Here is a 16,338-nt window from a genome sequence, read left to right as displayed (position 1 = left end):
TGTCATGTTTCCTTGGGCCCTATGCCTTCATTTCTTTAATCTTTCTGACTGTACCCTGCTCCTGAAACCAAAGTCTTCAGGATTGGATCTCAATTTCCATAAACCCTGGACCCTCTCTGCCCCAATCTCTACCTGTTATAATTCCCTTCGAATCATTAAGACAATTCCAGTGACTCATGGTTGCAATCCTTTTAATTTCCCCCAATTTAAACTCCAGTGAGAGATAATCAAGAACTCATTGATACATATATATTTATTTAATTCATAATATAGCATTTCATGTGTGCTGGGATGTTTTAGAGGGATGAGGCTGTTGTAATCCACAGATGCTCAGATTTCTGTTGGTAGGAGAGACACCATTGGTCCAGAGTTCCCAGTACAAATAAGCCTGGGTTAAAATATTTAATAAAAAATAGTCCAACAATAGTCTAATAAATATTCCAGCCAACAACACAGCATATATCTAAGCTGGCAGATCAGACCATAAAAGGAAGTTTTACTAGACTTGATGGCAATCGACCTGATCAACATGTAATATGTAGCCAAATGCAGCCCAATGGCTCCAAGGCTACAATTGGCTTCAGAAATTTAAATAAGTGTAGGAGTGGTTTTATCTGTCAGCCTCACATTCTCCATTCTGTAGAGAAAAGGGTATCAAATATTTGAGCATATCAAAAAGTCCATCCATGGACTGCTCCATCCTGGTAGTCATATATAAATATGTAAACCATGGGAGTTTAGAAAATTCACCTAGTGTATTTTAGCTGAAAATATATAAATGGTTTTTCAGCAATCTGAATGACACTGCATCCGAAGTTACACAATAGAATTAGATGATAAAAACACATACAGATGCAGTTACTCTTACTTACAAGTAGCCAGAATTCCAATGTGGCATTAAAATTTCTTTCATATTCTCAAAACAGATTTAACTTTATTTTCGATTATTTTTGTGCTTTCTTCAATAAGACAGTATAAAAAGTGTAAATAAGCATAAATTGCAGACGGAGAACAATTTGTTAGCAGAAAGGATTGTAGGAGAATAAAATGAGTAGAGCAACAACAATGAACACTTATGGAGTTACCCTCCTGGAAGATGTTAAATACAGGTCCTAGTCCCTTTGTCCAACTGGAGTAAAGGTAGTCAATGCTCCTTTTAAGGTCTCTGGCATTACCTGTACCCTATGAAAGTCTTAAGTTAACTGAAGTATGTGAGACTCACCACACCCCCACCGAGTACTTTCCACCATGTTGTTTCTTGGAAAGCACTTTTCATTATTTGACTCAGAAACTTCATTGCTTACCCCAAATTCAATTACATTTCCTACTTTATTCAGTAGGCTTAGCTCAGTGATTTTTGGCTATAGCCAAAAGTTAAATCCACTTTCAAAGAAAAAAGAAAAAAGTTGGAAAACATTGAAAAGTTATTGAAAAGAATGATGCCACATGCTCCACATAATTCCCCAAGTATACTTCCAAAGAGCTTTTGAGAACAAAATTCATTTACGTATATGAGCCCAGGGACATCTGCAAAATAATATCAATATAGCCCAAATGGAGAAGTAATCAAGCATTTCTGTCCAGGAAGTAATAAACACCAATATGGGTATCAGAGTACAGCAGGGAAACTTTGATCATTCATTCACTCATTCATTCACTTATACTTTTGTTCAATAAACATTGCCCACGCAACTACTCTGTTCTACACACTATGTCAGTTGTTAAAAATACAAGAAAAACAAAAGACATAGTCTCTGCCCTCGAGGTATTCACGGTCTAGTAGGGAAGATGATTCTCTTACATTAAACTTTTCTGTGCATCATAATTACCCAGGGAGCTTATAAAAATGTAAAATTCCATATATTCTAATTAAGTAGATCAGGGGTAAGATCTAGGAATCAATTATTTTAACAAATACTAAAAATAATTATTACATGTGGTCTGAAGGCCACACTGAGAAATGCTGCTATCTAATGTAATTATTGCTGAGGGGGTGGTGGGGTAGGGATACTCAGGGTGTCATGGGAACTCTGAAGATGAGAACATAACCCAGTCTGCGGCGGCGGGGGAGGGGGTGGTCAGCAATTAATCTGATTGAGAGGTGTGAGGGTGAGGAAAGGTAGTCCAGGTCAGAGTCAAAAGTAGGGTGGAGAAATTAAAGCTTTGTCTTAGAGAACTAAAATCTAAAGGGCACTAAAATCTAAAGGGCACAAAAAATGCATGGTGTGGGAGACCTAAGGACATGGTAAAGGAAATTGGACTGGGATGGAGGTGCAATGTTTTGCACTTTTGGCATTTTTACACCATTCCCTTAAGTATACTTCCTATTTTTTACTTACCATGGGCATCAAAATTGTTAATAATGCCTCTTTTCCAAGCCCAGAAAACAACTTGTGTAATATAGTTAAGCTTGGCTAGAGTAACCAGTGTTCGAGGGGGAAAGTGACAAAAGATGAAGCTGGGAAAGCACATAGGGATCTGAAAAACCAAACTCTAAGTAATTAGGACCTTCTGTTGAATGTTATGAGAGCCAGTGAAAGGTTTTACGAAGGGCGAAAATCATGTTTAGTTTAAGAATTTGGGGATAGGCCATAGAGAAGAGACCAGAGTAAGTTAGAAATGAAATGCATACATTTTAAAACACCGCTACACTTTTTTGGGGCTGGGGCTGGGGGGAAGAGCTTAATGTTTGCTGTATGCTTAAATAAATGCCAGTTGCTGTGCTAAGCAGTTTACATGTGCTATCTTTTTAAATCTTTGCAACAGCCTTGCGAGTTAGGTATTTTACAAAAAAGGAAACAGAGGCTCAGAGAAATGAAGTACTTGCCCTAGGTCATACTGCTAGTGAAGGGCTGAGGAACTAGGATTATTTTAGTCCAAAGGCTATGAGCTTTCCATTACAGCAAACTATTTCCCAGCACTGCAGAATCTTAACTGAGGTTGCTCATTTCCTGATTAGCAGTTAAGTAAATATGTTTTATTTTTCAACTAAAAAGTTGACTTTGCCATGAGATATATAAGTCTGAGCCTGCCATCTGTATCTACTTCAGTCTTGCTTTCCATGTTAGGTGAACAAACAATACAAAAGCATTATTTAGGGGATTTATATATTTTGTCTTTCCTATGAAATAGTAAGCCATTGGCAGCAGGGACTCTGTTTTATCAGTATGTCCGCAGATGCGTGGTACCTAGCATCTAATAGTTTATTGAATTAATGAATCAATGAATGTCCATCAAGGTGGTGCAAAGGAAGAGGGGAGAAGTTCAGACATTGTTTCAAGGCTGCAATCTGGGGGCTGGTTATAGCCATCGCTTTGTACAACAGCAGTATTTTCACAACTTCCAAAAAGTAGATTCCTTGAAGCTGACTCAGCTCCTGGAAAGGAGAAAGTTGTGGTTCTGACATCTCTGATCACTGCAGTGGAACTGACAAAAACATAGACCATAGAGTTTGGTTCCCTTCAACCATAGTGATGAGGACTGGGATAAAGTTGACATCTGCATTTGCCATGAAGGGTTGGCTAAGCAGATGAGAGTGTAAACAAGATGGCAAGAGGAATGATTATCTAACCTGTTAAAGAAAACAAACTGTTCTCAGGCATTCTTAATACATTTGTATGCAAATAGTTATTGCATCACTCTATTCTTACTGATTAAGTAATTAAGGTAGGTTCCTAAATAAGTTCCATTACACAACTCTTTTTTTTAGCCTATTTTAGTAATTATGTACTTGGAAGTAAAAAGAAAAAAGGAATAGACTATTTCTTTGAAATAGTCTGTGACAGAATTTTTAACAATTCAGAAGAACCTCTTCATTAGGTAGCATAAGTGAACCTGCCACATGAAACATTTCTACCGTGATCAATTTTCCATACAGCAGTAGTATCTCTTGAGCAATCTTGTCCTTCAGTCTCTCCTAATCCAACCTAGAGCTCTTCCTACCATCTATATCATTGCATATGTATGTGTATGTGACAGGAGGGAGAAGAGAAATGTTGACTGCTCCCTTTAGGGGACAAAAATGGATGGTGTAATTTATTTTCCCTTCTAGTATATTTCTCACTCAAAAGATCAAATTAAACAGTTTATTATGTATATATAATTATAAAATGAATAAATGACATATATTATTTATTCATTTTATATAAATTACATATACACATACATTTTTTCTTTATAATAAATCCACGATTGTAGGTTTTATTAAAAGCCACATATAATATGTAATCATTTGACACTTCAAGATTCTACTGAGCCTAATTGGCTAGTGCTAGAAAAGATGACACCCTCCTTTCCAGCTGGCTAGCCCCTTGTTCGGAGCCTCCTTCTACAGTATTTACCTACAATTACCCTAATTCCTTCCAACGTCATTTATACTCCAAATCATTGGAAATTTTCAATTCTCTAATGACGAGAGGCAGTCTCTAAATTTCTTCTTCAATGGCTTGAACCCAGACTATTCAGATAATTTGTTCTGAGAAACTCAAAACACTAAGTCCAATATAAACTTTAATTCATAAAATTAAATCTGTAATATCTAGTTACTTTGGATGTTTCCAATGAACTTTATTTTGTATGCTGTATATTGGACACTAACTGAGGTTTAGGAGGGAACGAACTGCTGAAGTGGGGAGCCAGTGAATTATATGCTCTCTTAAAACTTAATGGCAAGCTTTCATTCCAGAAACATAAGGGGACTCTTGAGGCCTGCAGTTGCATTCCTGCCGCTCAGGGTAATCAATAAAATCTGGGGCAGGCAAGCCAGACAGGATCATTAGAGATTTGTTCCAGATTGTGAATGTTGGACAAACTGGAAGAATGAAGGTCACATCAAAAGTATGAAGATGGAGAGAGTTAGCTGGGTCATAGAAAGAAAGCATGTTGTTGTCATAATCCAGAAGGACACCCAGACGCTTCAACTGTGGGGGCACATCCACCAGCATTTCCTTGTTGTTATGTCTCACTACAAAGTTACTATTACATCGAGAGAAGACCCATGAGGAGGCATTCTTGCCGATCCATTCATTCTTGGGAGCCGATTTGTAGGCAATGCCAATTGCATACCTGTGAGGCAGTGGAAAGGAGAGATAAATAAACATTTATTAATGATCTGAGTTGTGCTAGACACTATAGAGCAGCAGTCCCCAACCCTTCTGACACCAGGAACCAGTTCTCCTATGAGAATCTAATGCCTGATGATCTGAGGTGGAGCTGAGGAAGTGATGCTAGTGCTGGGGAGCAGCTGCAAATACAGATGAGGTCCTTGGCCAGGGAGTTGAGGACCCCTGCTACAGAGGATATATAAGAAATAGAATGCATGTTTCTTCCTTAAATAGTTTATATTTAGATCCATAATGTTGATACCACTAGAGCTTTAAAATGTTTCCAATTAGAGTGGTGCAGTAATTTCAAACTCCTAGCTCAGTATATTTTCCATGATTTTATTTTAAAAGGCTGTCACATTTTTCTAGGAGTAGTTTTCATCACATGCCTTTAAATCTTGACTTACTGATATTATGTTTGTGCTATAGAAATGGATTTCACAGGAACCTAACAACGGGAATAAGAGAAAAGCCGGATCCACTCACCATGTTGAGGAACCCATGACTACCTCCCAGTAGTGGCAGCCACTGTCAATGAATATATTTCCTGCTGCCCCATAGCACCCTGTGCTACTAAACCTCTCTGGGGTATGGCTCTTCTTCAGAGAGCTTTCATCCTTCTCCATCTGCAATCCATCATTGGAAATCTTCAATTTCTTGTGAGTCATTTTGGGGTCCAGTTTAAACGGTTGGCCTGAAAAGAAAAAACACATGAGGAAGTATTTAAGAATTCTTTGTCTTCCAGGACCATCAGTATAATGATCATTCTTGGGTCAGTACAAGTTGACTGTTGCTTGTATTATATTAAGGAAGCAGGCCAGAAGCCACCGTTTTCAATAAAATAAGAATCTGCTGCCCCTTTCATAATATGAAATTAAAAGGAGATTCTCAGGGTTTCATGTTCTCAAATATGTTTTTCACTTAGCTTTATTTCAATCAGTGGTTTGGGATTTGAGTGGTTCTTAGGGGAAGGAGTGTTTGAGGTGAGACAAAGTGAGGGAATTGATGAGATAATTGCTGCTTGGTGGCAGAACAAAACTGAAAATAACTCAGCAACAGAACAATTATTTTTGCTCTCTTGCAACTGGGATGTAAATAACATAATTAGGCAACTTTGTTGGAGTGACTATTGCATCATCGGTGTTCAGAGAAAACATTTTTTTGTGTAGGGTCATTTACAGCAGAGGAACTCCTTATAGTCATATGACAAAACCAGTTACTAAGAGCCAATTGCTGGGTATGGCAAGAGCTGTGTTATATAAAATTTGTCTGTGGCAGACCCTGTTGGCAAACACAACACCCATTTCCTACTTGTTTTCTCTTACCCGTTTTCACTGTAGAGGCAAGGAAAGCTAAATATTCCAGCATCTAGCCCCCCTTGCTGCTAGGAGTGGCTAATAAGATGGATGTAGTTGGAAACAGAAGTCAGACGGGGTGGGAGAACCTTCTGGGAAAGTGCCTGTTTTCCTGAGAAAAGGGACAGTCATCATGTATACCAACCTTTTCCCCTTTCTTCCTATATTGAAAGAAAATATGACATCTAGAGGTTTCAGTGTAACCATGTGGCAAAAACCCAATATACGAAGCAAAAGGAGCTTGGATCTTTTACTACATCACCAGCCCTGAGCTGCCTACCTTTAAACCTTTTGCTATGTGAGAGAGAAAACAATACCATGTTTAAGGTACTAACAAATACTATTTGTTAAACTAAGTTAGTTGAATTTCTTGTCACTTGCAGTCAAAAGCATTCTTACAGGCTCTCTGCAGTAGAGTTTTACCAGAGTATCACAAATAGAGTCATGTTCCACATAACAATGTTTTGGTCAGTGACTGACCATATATATATGATGGTGGTATACCATACGATGGTGTGTAGTAGGCTATACTGTCTGAATTTGTGAAGTACATTGATGTTCACACACAACGAAATTGCCTAACAACACATTTCTCAGAATGTTTCCCCACTGTTAAGCAGCATCTGTCTGTAGTCCACCCTTTTACTTAACTGTTTCCTAAGCATGAGGGTGTGGTGGGGAGAAAAACTCTTCACTAACATCCTCTTAAGCCATCAACTATTATATGTATATCTGTGTCCACATATCTCCCAGGGGCACGAACAAACCCCTTGCCCAGAGTACAACCTACAACAGTAAAGCTCCTCTATCAGGACCTCTGCTGTCTTGCATGGCTATAGGTGCCTGTTCAGGCTAAGTGTACTCCCTAGCATGGAGGAGAAAACTGATGTCTGCTTTCAGAATCACCATAACGTACTGTTTGTTTTTAGTCGGGTAGGTTCACTGTTCCGGCTGCCTGCTTGGTTTATGGCTTTAACAATGAAGATGTAGCGTGTCCCACTCTGGAGTCCGTGCACTGTGTAATGATTCTGCTTAATGTTGGGCACAATCATCCAGCTATCCACTGAATTATACAGGCCTGTAATATGGTGAAAGACAAGAACATTAACCAGCAGGTGATAGAAATAGAATGAGAAGCACATTGAAAATTCATCGTAAGCCCTCAAAAGTAAATTTCATTTTGTTTTCTTGTGAGTCCTGAAAGACATAATGAGATGAACCTCCTCTGTTTCTTTTTTCCCGTGGAGCTAGGCTTATGCCAGTTCCCTTGCTTCTGGTAATTGAATGTAACCACTAGTAAAAGTTAGGTTATTTCAATTTTCTGCCAAATAATACAGGAAAATTTACTCTACAAAATCACAGAAACATCTCTTTTATGGAGTTTCTATACTGAATTCCAAATGTCCAATCCTCTGAGAGCTGACTCTTGCCTCAAATGGATGGAGCAGTCCTGTGCAGAGCACCAGGACATGGAATCTCAGAGCCGAATGGACACCAAGACACCATATTTCTCTCATTTTACAATTGGGATACTAATACAGAAAGAAGAAAAGTGACTTGCCCAAGGCCCCAGATATCTGGTGATGGTGCTGAGAGTAGAACCCTTGTCTCCTTAACCCTAGTCCAGTGCTCTCTGTACTACATCACAATTCATGGAGTGGAGAACAACGGTTTTTGTTTCTGTAAGGTAGCAAAGCTTTCAGGGCTTATGACGCAAGTTTTCCACCCCACCCGCACCCTTACTTCCAATACTAGTTGGGCTCCAAGATATCATAGGAAATCCAAGGAGGTGACATGATAACCAAAGTGAAATATCATCTCCTCACTTGACAATATCCAGTTTTACCCCTTCCTGGCACTGATTCCAATATTCATTTAGGGTTGGGTGGTCCTTAGAACATTGTTGTCTGGAACCTTCTTCCCTTCCACGTAGGGAAAAGGATCAGAAACCTAGGTTTCCGCTTTTGAAACCCTTTATACCACAAACATAGACTTAAACAGAGAAAAATACAGAATTAAAACATGTATTTGGCTAACTTTTAGTGAAAGAGAGATCAACATTCTAGTCTATGGATTATCTGGATTTCTCTCTTCTATTATCTGCTTTTCAGTCAATTTACTACTTTTTAAACACAATTCTACCAGAGGATGGAAAGGAAAGAGCAAGGAAAAATGAGTGGTGCTATGCAGCTACAGTAAAGGGTTTAAGTGAGGTTGAAAATCTAAAATAATAATGAAATTGTTAAAAGAGATCTGATCATGAGGGTTTTTTTTAATTAATTTTGGGAGAAGTAAGAAAAGTCTAAATTCAAATTAGAAAGAGAAACATAATGGAGGGCAAACAGATATGCTATAGAAAGAATAATTGGTGGAAATTATTGGTGACTCTTATGAAAAGACAATAAAAGATGAGAGCCAGGGACAAGGAGGATTTTGTTGTCTATGTACCAATGCACAGTATGGATTGTAAACTGCACATGAAATTTTATTACAAACAGGGAAATACATGATCTTCAAGATATACTTCTAACAATACAAAACAAAAATAAGTGAACTTCACAATGAAATATTATGCAGGTTTAAAAAATGATGAGAACAATCTCTAAGAACTGAGATGGAGTGATTTCCAGGGTATATTGCTAATTGAAAAAAAGAAAATTGCAAAAGTATATGTAGTATGCTACTTTTTGCAAGAAAAAAAGGCAAATAAATAAGAAAACATACATATGTTTGTCTGAAGCTACAAAACAACAATAGCAACAGGAAGGATCAGGATTAAAAGGATATGGGAGAGAATGACACTTCTCTGAGCATACTTTTTTTGTACAGTTTTCCCTTTTGGAAACATGTTGTTGTTTTGCAAATTCAGAAATTAAAATGAAGTCAATATGATTGGGAAGAGTGGGGACTAAATCTAAAGGTAAACTGAAACAAATGAACCCAATTGCATTACAAATAAAAAAACAACCACACCAAAAGGATGGATGAGGGCAAGAGGAGATTGCAAACAAATATTGAATTAGTATTTGTTTTGTAGTGGTGTGGGGAAAGCAATTCAGAAACTACTATAGATATATTACAGGAGTGAGTAAATAAGTGCATGTGTTAATGCTATTGGGAGCCAGGATTCTCTTCATGGAAGTAGGAATGTACAAACATGGAATGGTGAAAGGAAAGAAAAAACCTATAGAGATGGACTGGAATTGGAGGTATTGGTATAAACTCATGATTTCTAATATATATATATATATATATATATATATATAATATATGCATAATATATGCATAATATGTACACATATGTTAAGTATATGTGTATATGTATTATGTGTATGGATATGTATATGCACACGGATGTAAATGTGTATTTCCAGTCTCTAAATCTTGGTCTCGAATACCATTCTCTCCCTAAAAGGAACCAAGATTGCTTGGGAAAATGGCTGATTTAAAAGCTGGGACAGGATAAATTCAAAATGAGCCTAGAAACTTTTATCATGCTGGAGAGTAAGGACGGGTTTAAGACAATGATGGGAGAACACAAGGACCCAGGAGTCAGCTTAAAAAGCTTCCATTGACTAAATTTAGGCAATTTGAGCACCAAAATAAGTATAGGCAGTAAAGAATTATAAACCATTGAAAAAAGAGAATTCAGGAGTCCATGCTAATAAGCAGATAAATAAATAAACAGAGGGTGGTGGATCTTTTGCTTATAGTAGATTGCAGAGTGCCAGACTGTAAATATGGAAGGGAATGCTTGGTTGGAAAATCATTGAAATGATCAATGTAAAGATCAGATCTGGCAAGAATTATTTATTGATGTTAAAATAGGAGTGGGGGTAGGATGGGTTTGATGAGGAAGCAGGATATTTTCATGGTCTTAAAGTATTACTGCAAAGATTGCTTATTAGTTGCAAAAGGAAACTACACAATTAAAAAATCAGGCAACACCTTTGACCAAGTGATCAATATTAGCATCACTAATGAAGGACGAGTGGACATTATGCACATCCAGATGTCATGTCCTAAGGAGGGCACAACATCTTTTCTGTAGTATTCCAGCCATGAATGCATAATCTGACTATAATTGTGAGGAAATAGCAGACTAACCCCAAATGAGGAATATAATAATATAGAAATAAAAGGGCATTTTTTAAGTGTTAATATCCTTAAAGACAAAGAAAGGCTGATGTAATGTTTCAGATTAAAGGAGGTAAGAGATATGATAATTAAATGCAATACCTAACCCTGGACTATAAAGGACAATATTGGGTCCTTTATATATTATAAAGGATATTATTGGGTCAAATATCAAGACTGGAATATGAATGGTGGGCTAGATAAAAATATTGCATCAACGTTAAATCTCTTAAAGTTAATAATTATACCATGGTTATGTTAAGAGAATTTCCTTATCTTAAAAAGCATACACTGAAGAATTTAGGGGTGAAAGGCCATGATGTATGCAATTCACTCCCAAATGATTAAGAAAAAAAAGAGAAATAGAGAATGATAACAAATTTTAAAGAAATAGGGCAAAATATAAACTATGGATGAATCTGGGTAAAGAGTATGTGGGCATTCTTTGTGTTAGTCTTGCAACTTTATTTTGAAATCATTTCTAAATTAAAGCAAAATAAAGTAAACCTATGGATCCTCTGGGTATCACTGAGACTTGGTGAGATGGGATTTAAGATTGAATTATGGTGATGATAGTTCACACCTTGTTCAAAAGGGAAAGATTGCAATATAGAAATACATTAATTTAAGCATAAATGTGTAGTGGAAAATATTTGCATGAGATTGAAAAGGAGAGGAAATATCAGTTATATCTTTATGGCTGTATGTTATATACTTCCTGGCCAGAGGTTGTAGCTAAAACTTTCATAATGCAAAACACAAAATTAAAACAGAGAAGAGATATACAGTAATGGGGGAAGACAATCATCTAAACATCTGGAGGAATTCTCATGCAGCTAACAGCATCATCTGAAACATTATTAACTTGTAATAATTTCATATCTTAGATAAGGTGGTGATAAAGTTAAAAATAAAAAAGTTGGAAAAAAGTAAGAGGAGCTATTCATCCTGACAAAATTTTAACCAACAAGGATAAAATTTATGGTTAAAAAAATGTGGGGCTTGACTATTTTAAGATTCCCCATATAAGTCTTATCATAGTTATCTGTCCTATGTCTAGTTTAGCATAATGCCCTCCAGATTTACATTTATTGTCACAAGTTACACAATGTCATTTTTTAAGGCTGAAAAACATTCCATTGTATGCATATTCCACGTTTTCTTTATCCATTCATCTGTTGATGGACAACACTTTAATGTCAATTATATCTAAGGAAAGTGGTATAAAGAAAAAGAAAACAGAAAATCCTCAAGATAAAGTTGCTCTCAGAACCCAGGATAAGTCAACAGTAGCAGGCCAGACTGGCAGGTAGAACTAAAACCTTAAGTCTTCATGAATATATATTCCTAGTAAACCCCTTTCATCTTATCTGCCCAATGCCATGCAAAATTTTGCTTCAGGGAATTTCCCTTGTCCTAGTCCTGTTCCACTTTTCTATCAATGATCAGAGGAAGACATGGAAAGCAGGCTGGAAGGGGAAGTAAATGTATTGGAAGGCAGAAACGGGATTCAAAAGGATATTGGCAGGTTGAAATGAGGAATCAAAACTAACCAGAAAAAGTGTAATAGGGATGAATTCAAGGTGTTGTGTTTCCCTTTACAGAATGAATTGAACAGGAATAGAATTTGAAATTCCTAAGGATTTCAGTTGATCAAATGCTCAGTTAATGTACAAAAAACATAATCTAGCTATTCCTTGTGGTGGTCAGATCACTTTTGGAGTACTATATTCACTTTTTTGACAGCATATTTTATAAAGCACTTTGATAAATCCGAGTGTGTCCATAAAAAGGATACCAAGATAGTAAAGTAAAGGGTCTGAAACTGTCACATGAGGAACAATTCAAAGATCTGAGGATGTTTAGCCTGGAAAAGAAGAAAAATTAGAAGAGACACGAGAGCTGCCTAAAATTATCTTAAGAACTGTCATATGAAAGATGGATTGGGTTTGTTAGTGAGACATAAAAGAGCAAAACTAGGACTAATTGGTAGCCATGCTTTGATACAAGGAGGATTAAGCTTGAAGTCTGACAGGCTTGGGTTCAAATCTCGATTCCATCAGTTTGCATCTCTGTAACCTTGGGCAACTCATTAAACTTCAGTTTCTTCATCTATAAATAGAATTAAAATGATCTATTTCATAAGGCTAAGTAAGAACTCATACTAAATAAGGCTAAATAAGATAATGCATGTGGGAGCATTTGTAAAAGGTAAAACAATATACGCATAAATTATTATTGTCATTATTATTTACTAGGAGAGTTAGGCCTTTTATAAGGAAGCACTAACAGTTATTTATAGCTACGCAACTGAACGGGCTGTTTTATTAGAAGTGAACTATCCATCACTGGAAATGCTTAAGGAGTGACAGGATGATCATTTACTGGGTGTCTGGTAGAAGGGAAGAAGATTGGACTAGATGACTTCTAAGGTCCCTTCCAATTCTAAGATACTATAATCCAACTGTTATTAAGAATTATCCTTTAAGCTTTTCTTTACAAAGGACTATATGGCCTCGAAATAAAGGTGACAGCCTTCAGATTCTTGTCACTTCTTTCACTTCTTGGATTTATTCTCAACCTCCCAGAGACCACTGTTTCTCCCATATTGGGAAGAAAAAGCAAGTTTGCTAGCTCAGAGACTTTCCAGAACAGGAGAGACAAGGGCAGAAAAGCATGTCAGGGAAGCCTTAGAGTTTGTGACTTCACAAACTAAGAACCCAGGAACACCCAAGAACACAGCTACCTGGGCCAAGTGGCTTGGGTTGGAGCTGCATGAGGCAAATGTTCTATAGAGTTTGACCTCAAATGTCCTCTCACCTCCTCACCCTATCATGTGCCCAGAATTGTCACAAAGCAGGAAAAGGAAGCCAATCAGGAGGATTTCATTGGAAAAACTCCCCTCATGCAAGCTTGTGAAGTTAGACATAGAAGCACACACTGGTAAAATAAACTACTAATTTGCAGTTATGCAGGTGCCAACTTAGGATGAAAATCAGTTCCAGTCTTGAAATCCAGCTTTAATTTTGCTTTCATTTCCATTTTCCCCAGCACACTGAGGGGAATTTGCAGTTCAACCCCTCTTGTCTGGTAATCAAGCAGTTAAATTCTGACTCTGTCTTGGGTTGCTTCAGTTCATCAGAAAGTGAAACTATAACATGTGAGCTAAATGACTGCTCTTTGAACATTTTTCATTTTGTGACCCATTGACACATTTTTATATTTGGTGTAATTTTGGAAGAAAGGAAGAAGGGATAGAGTGATAGTGGCATGACACTTGTCACTATATTCACTGATAAAAATCAGTGTTATAAAGGAAGTAGTAGTCTCTGAACATAATGTATTTTTACCATGACAATGAAGTGGAAGAAGAGTCAAGGAAAAAAAAAGATATTCACATACATTCAATCAGAAATGATGGTGGCTTAGCTACCCAAGAACGAATTCTGAGCTGTGTTTTGACTTGGGAGAGTGGAGTGACATGTATTAACTGAAAAAAGGCTAAGGATTACACAAACAAATGGGAGTGGCCCCAGTGACTACCAAGCAAGGAAATACACAACTTGTTGATGGGTGACAGGTCAGTAAGGTCTTCGTAATGCCCTGAGGGAGCTTAAACTGTCTTAGGAAACACTGTTCTAAACAACCTAACATGTCTTACAAACACTTGCCTCGTGGCGCCCCGGCCAATCTTGAGCAGCTTACTGCTTCCTTACATTTCCTTATCTCTGGCCACAGGCCCCAACTACACCATGACTTACTGATGAAGTTAGCCTGGCCAGTGAATATGGTGTACTGAAGCTCATAGGAGCTGATGCTGAACTCATCATCTGAGATCCAGTGGACTGTAATGGTGTCATGGGAAGCAGTACAGAGTTCTTCTCGGATAGATGGTGGGTTTGGAGCTGTAAGGAAAAATGTAAAGAAGGTAAGGAAAGCACACTCTCTGTTAGGAATTTTACAATGGTTACTTTTGCTGCCCAACCCAACATCTTCTGGGGAGATTTTCTTAATAAGAAGCTTTAGATTGCACATACCATACAACCTGAAGACCTCGAGTTCCCAAAAACCATTTTGCTTCAACGATAAAGATATTTTAGGCAAAGATATAAGTCTAGGTTATTGAGATAATTGCCTAGTTGTCTACTTTGTAAAACCACATGTGCAAATATTAGAGCAAAGTGGTCACATGTGCAAAACCACATGTGCAAATATTAGAGCAAAGTGGTCTAATATTTGCACATGTGGTTTTACAAAGTAGACAACTAGGCAATTATATGACCTTCAACCTATTTCTTTTTATTTCAAAATAAGCTTTCTTATTATATGACCTTCAACCTATTTCTTTTTATTTCAAAATAAGCTTCACTATATATTTTTGGCCAAGTGCAAAATAATATGCATTCCCTCATCAGTAAAATGGGGATGATAATTACTTCATAGATTTGTTGCAAGGACTCATGATACAAAATTAATATACAATGTCAGGCATAAAGTCGATGTTCAATAAATGACAGCTATTTTAATATATTAACAAAAGTAACTATAAGCACAAAGTTATTGCATGCATGTATTTTTTCATGAAATGATCATTCAAATAATTCTAAAGGTAGCCAGAATTTTTAAAAGGCTGGTTGTACCCCTCATTTTCTAAAGTTGTCTGCAAGCCAGACTTTTCTTATATTTTTCTTCTTAATCTGCTAATTCTTATTTCCTTAAAATCATTTAAGTGGTACCAGTACTCACATGGAACATTCTCTAATATTTCATAATTTCCACATGAGTTATACCCCCATAAGAAGTGACAATATATTACTGATAGGTGCATAAGGAGAAATCCATTAGGGTTTTTTTTTTACCTTTAAGTATGGATGGTATACCCATTCTGTCCCCAGAAATATTTTACAAATCACTTATCCTTTCTGTTACAGAAACTAAAATGTGTTCCTTCTAAAAAGTTACGTGTATCATTTTATAGGTTATAAAAGCATTTTCATTATAAATATTGTCTTTTTCAGATTATTTTAAAGTAAAAACACAACAAAGGACAAGGATTAGAATGGGAAGGAAAGCACAGAATTTTCACACCTGTTAAATAGTCCAGCCCCTCCAGTAGTTTCTTTTCTCTGGAAAAATCTAAAGCAAAGTTTTCAAAGGCATCATTAAAATTGATGTCTGGAATCAGAACTTGAGAAGATGCAGTTGCCATAGCGACCCTGTAAAAGAGAAAAGTACATTAATATACATCAAAACAGGTTTGCAATCTTTATTTGGTGTTCGATTTCTGGTTTAACAAGATGAAAGTAACTGTTTTGTGGGGTATGATTCATTAAGTGAAAAATATCATATCTGTGCTTTTCCAATGGAAACTATTTAAATGTTGATCATCAGGAACCAATTAAGGATTATACCATATTTGTTCATATATGTTCACCCCTCAAACACACTCCCCCATTCTGTCTTAATTTTGAGAAGTAAATACAAGATTTTTCCCTTCTGCATCATTTTCCATCTGGCAGGCAGCATCAAAACTAAACCTCCGAAGGCTTGGTAAGAGGAGTTTGAGAGACTTTCTTCTCCCTCTCTATGCTAATCAATAAGCCAGGACACTGGGGCTGATTTAAACCCTTTCCCTAATACTGTACTTTATTTGATCTTTCATAACATTTACATTTAAGTTTATTATTCTCTAATTGTATAATTTATGCTGGTTTTATCTCCTCAGCTAATTCTAAGCATCTCAA

At 36.8% G+C, this 16,338-nt stretch overlaps 1 protein-coding gene across 8 annotated transcripts in view; it reads right to left on the bottom strand.

The window, feature by feature from the left end:
• Positions 1-235: 235 nt before the first annotated feature.
• Positions 236-16,338, bottom strand: part of MID2 (midline 2) — an 87,115-nt gene continuing 71,012 nt past the window's right edge. For 5 of the 8 annotated variants that reach the window (XM_036226417.1, XM_016127595.2, XM_016127594.2 and 2 more), the window contains 5 exons: positions 15,683-15,810; positions 14,266-14,499; positions 7,374-7,535; positions 5,589-5,796; positions 236-5,064 (listed from right to left, as the gene is read on the bottom strand). In XM_036226417.1, coding sequence (XP_036082310.1) covers positions 4,662-5,064; positions 5,589-5,796; positions 7,374-7,535; positions 14,266-14,499; positions 15,683-15,810 — 1,135 coding nt within the window. In that variant the 3' untranslated portion in view covers positions 236-4,661. The remainder of the gene's footprint in view (positions 5,065-5,588; positions 5,797-7,373; positions 7,536-14,265; positions 14,500-15,682; positions 15,811-16,338) is intronic. The other 3 variants (XM_016127596.2, XM_036226415.1, XM_036226416.1) reach the window with 1 other exon arrangement.

This window comes from Rousettus aegyptiacus, unplaced genomic scaffold (genome assembly GCF_014176215.1).
Source record: "Rousettus aegyptiacus isolate mRouAeg1 unplaced genomic scaffold, mRouAeg1.p scaffold_m13_p_9, whole genome shotgun sequence".
Taxonomy (NCBI): domain Eukaryota; kingdom Metazoa; phylum Chordata; class Mammalia; order Chiroptera; family Pteropodidae; genus Rousettus; species Rousettus aegyptiacus.
Note: the sequence above shows the minus strand (reverse complement) of the source record. Positions and strands in the feature narration are given on the sequence as shown.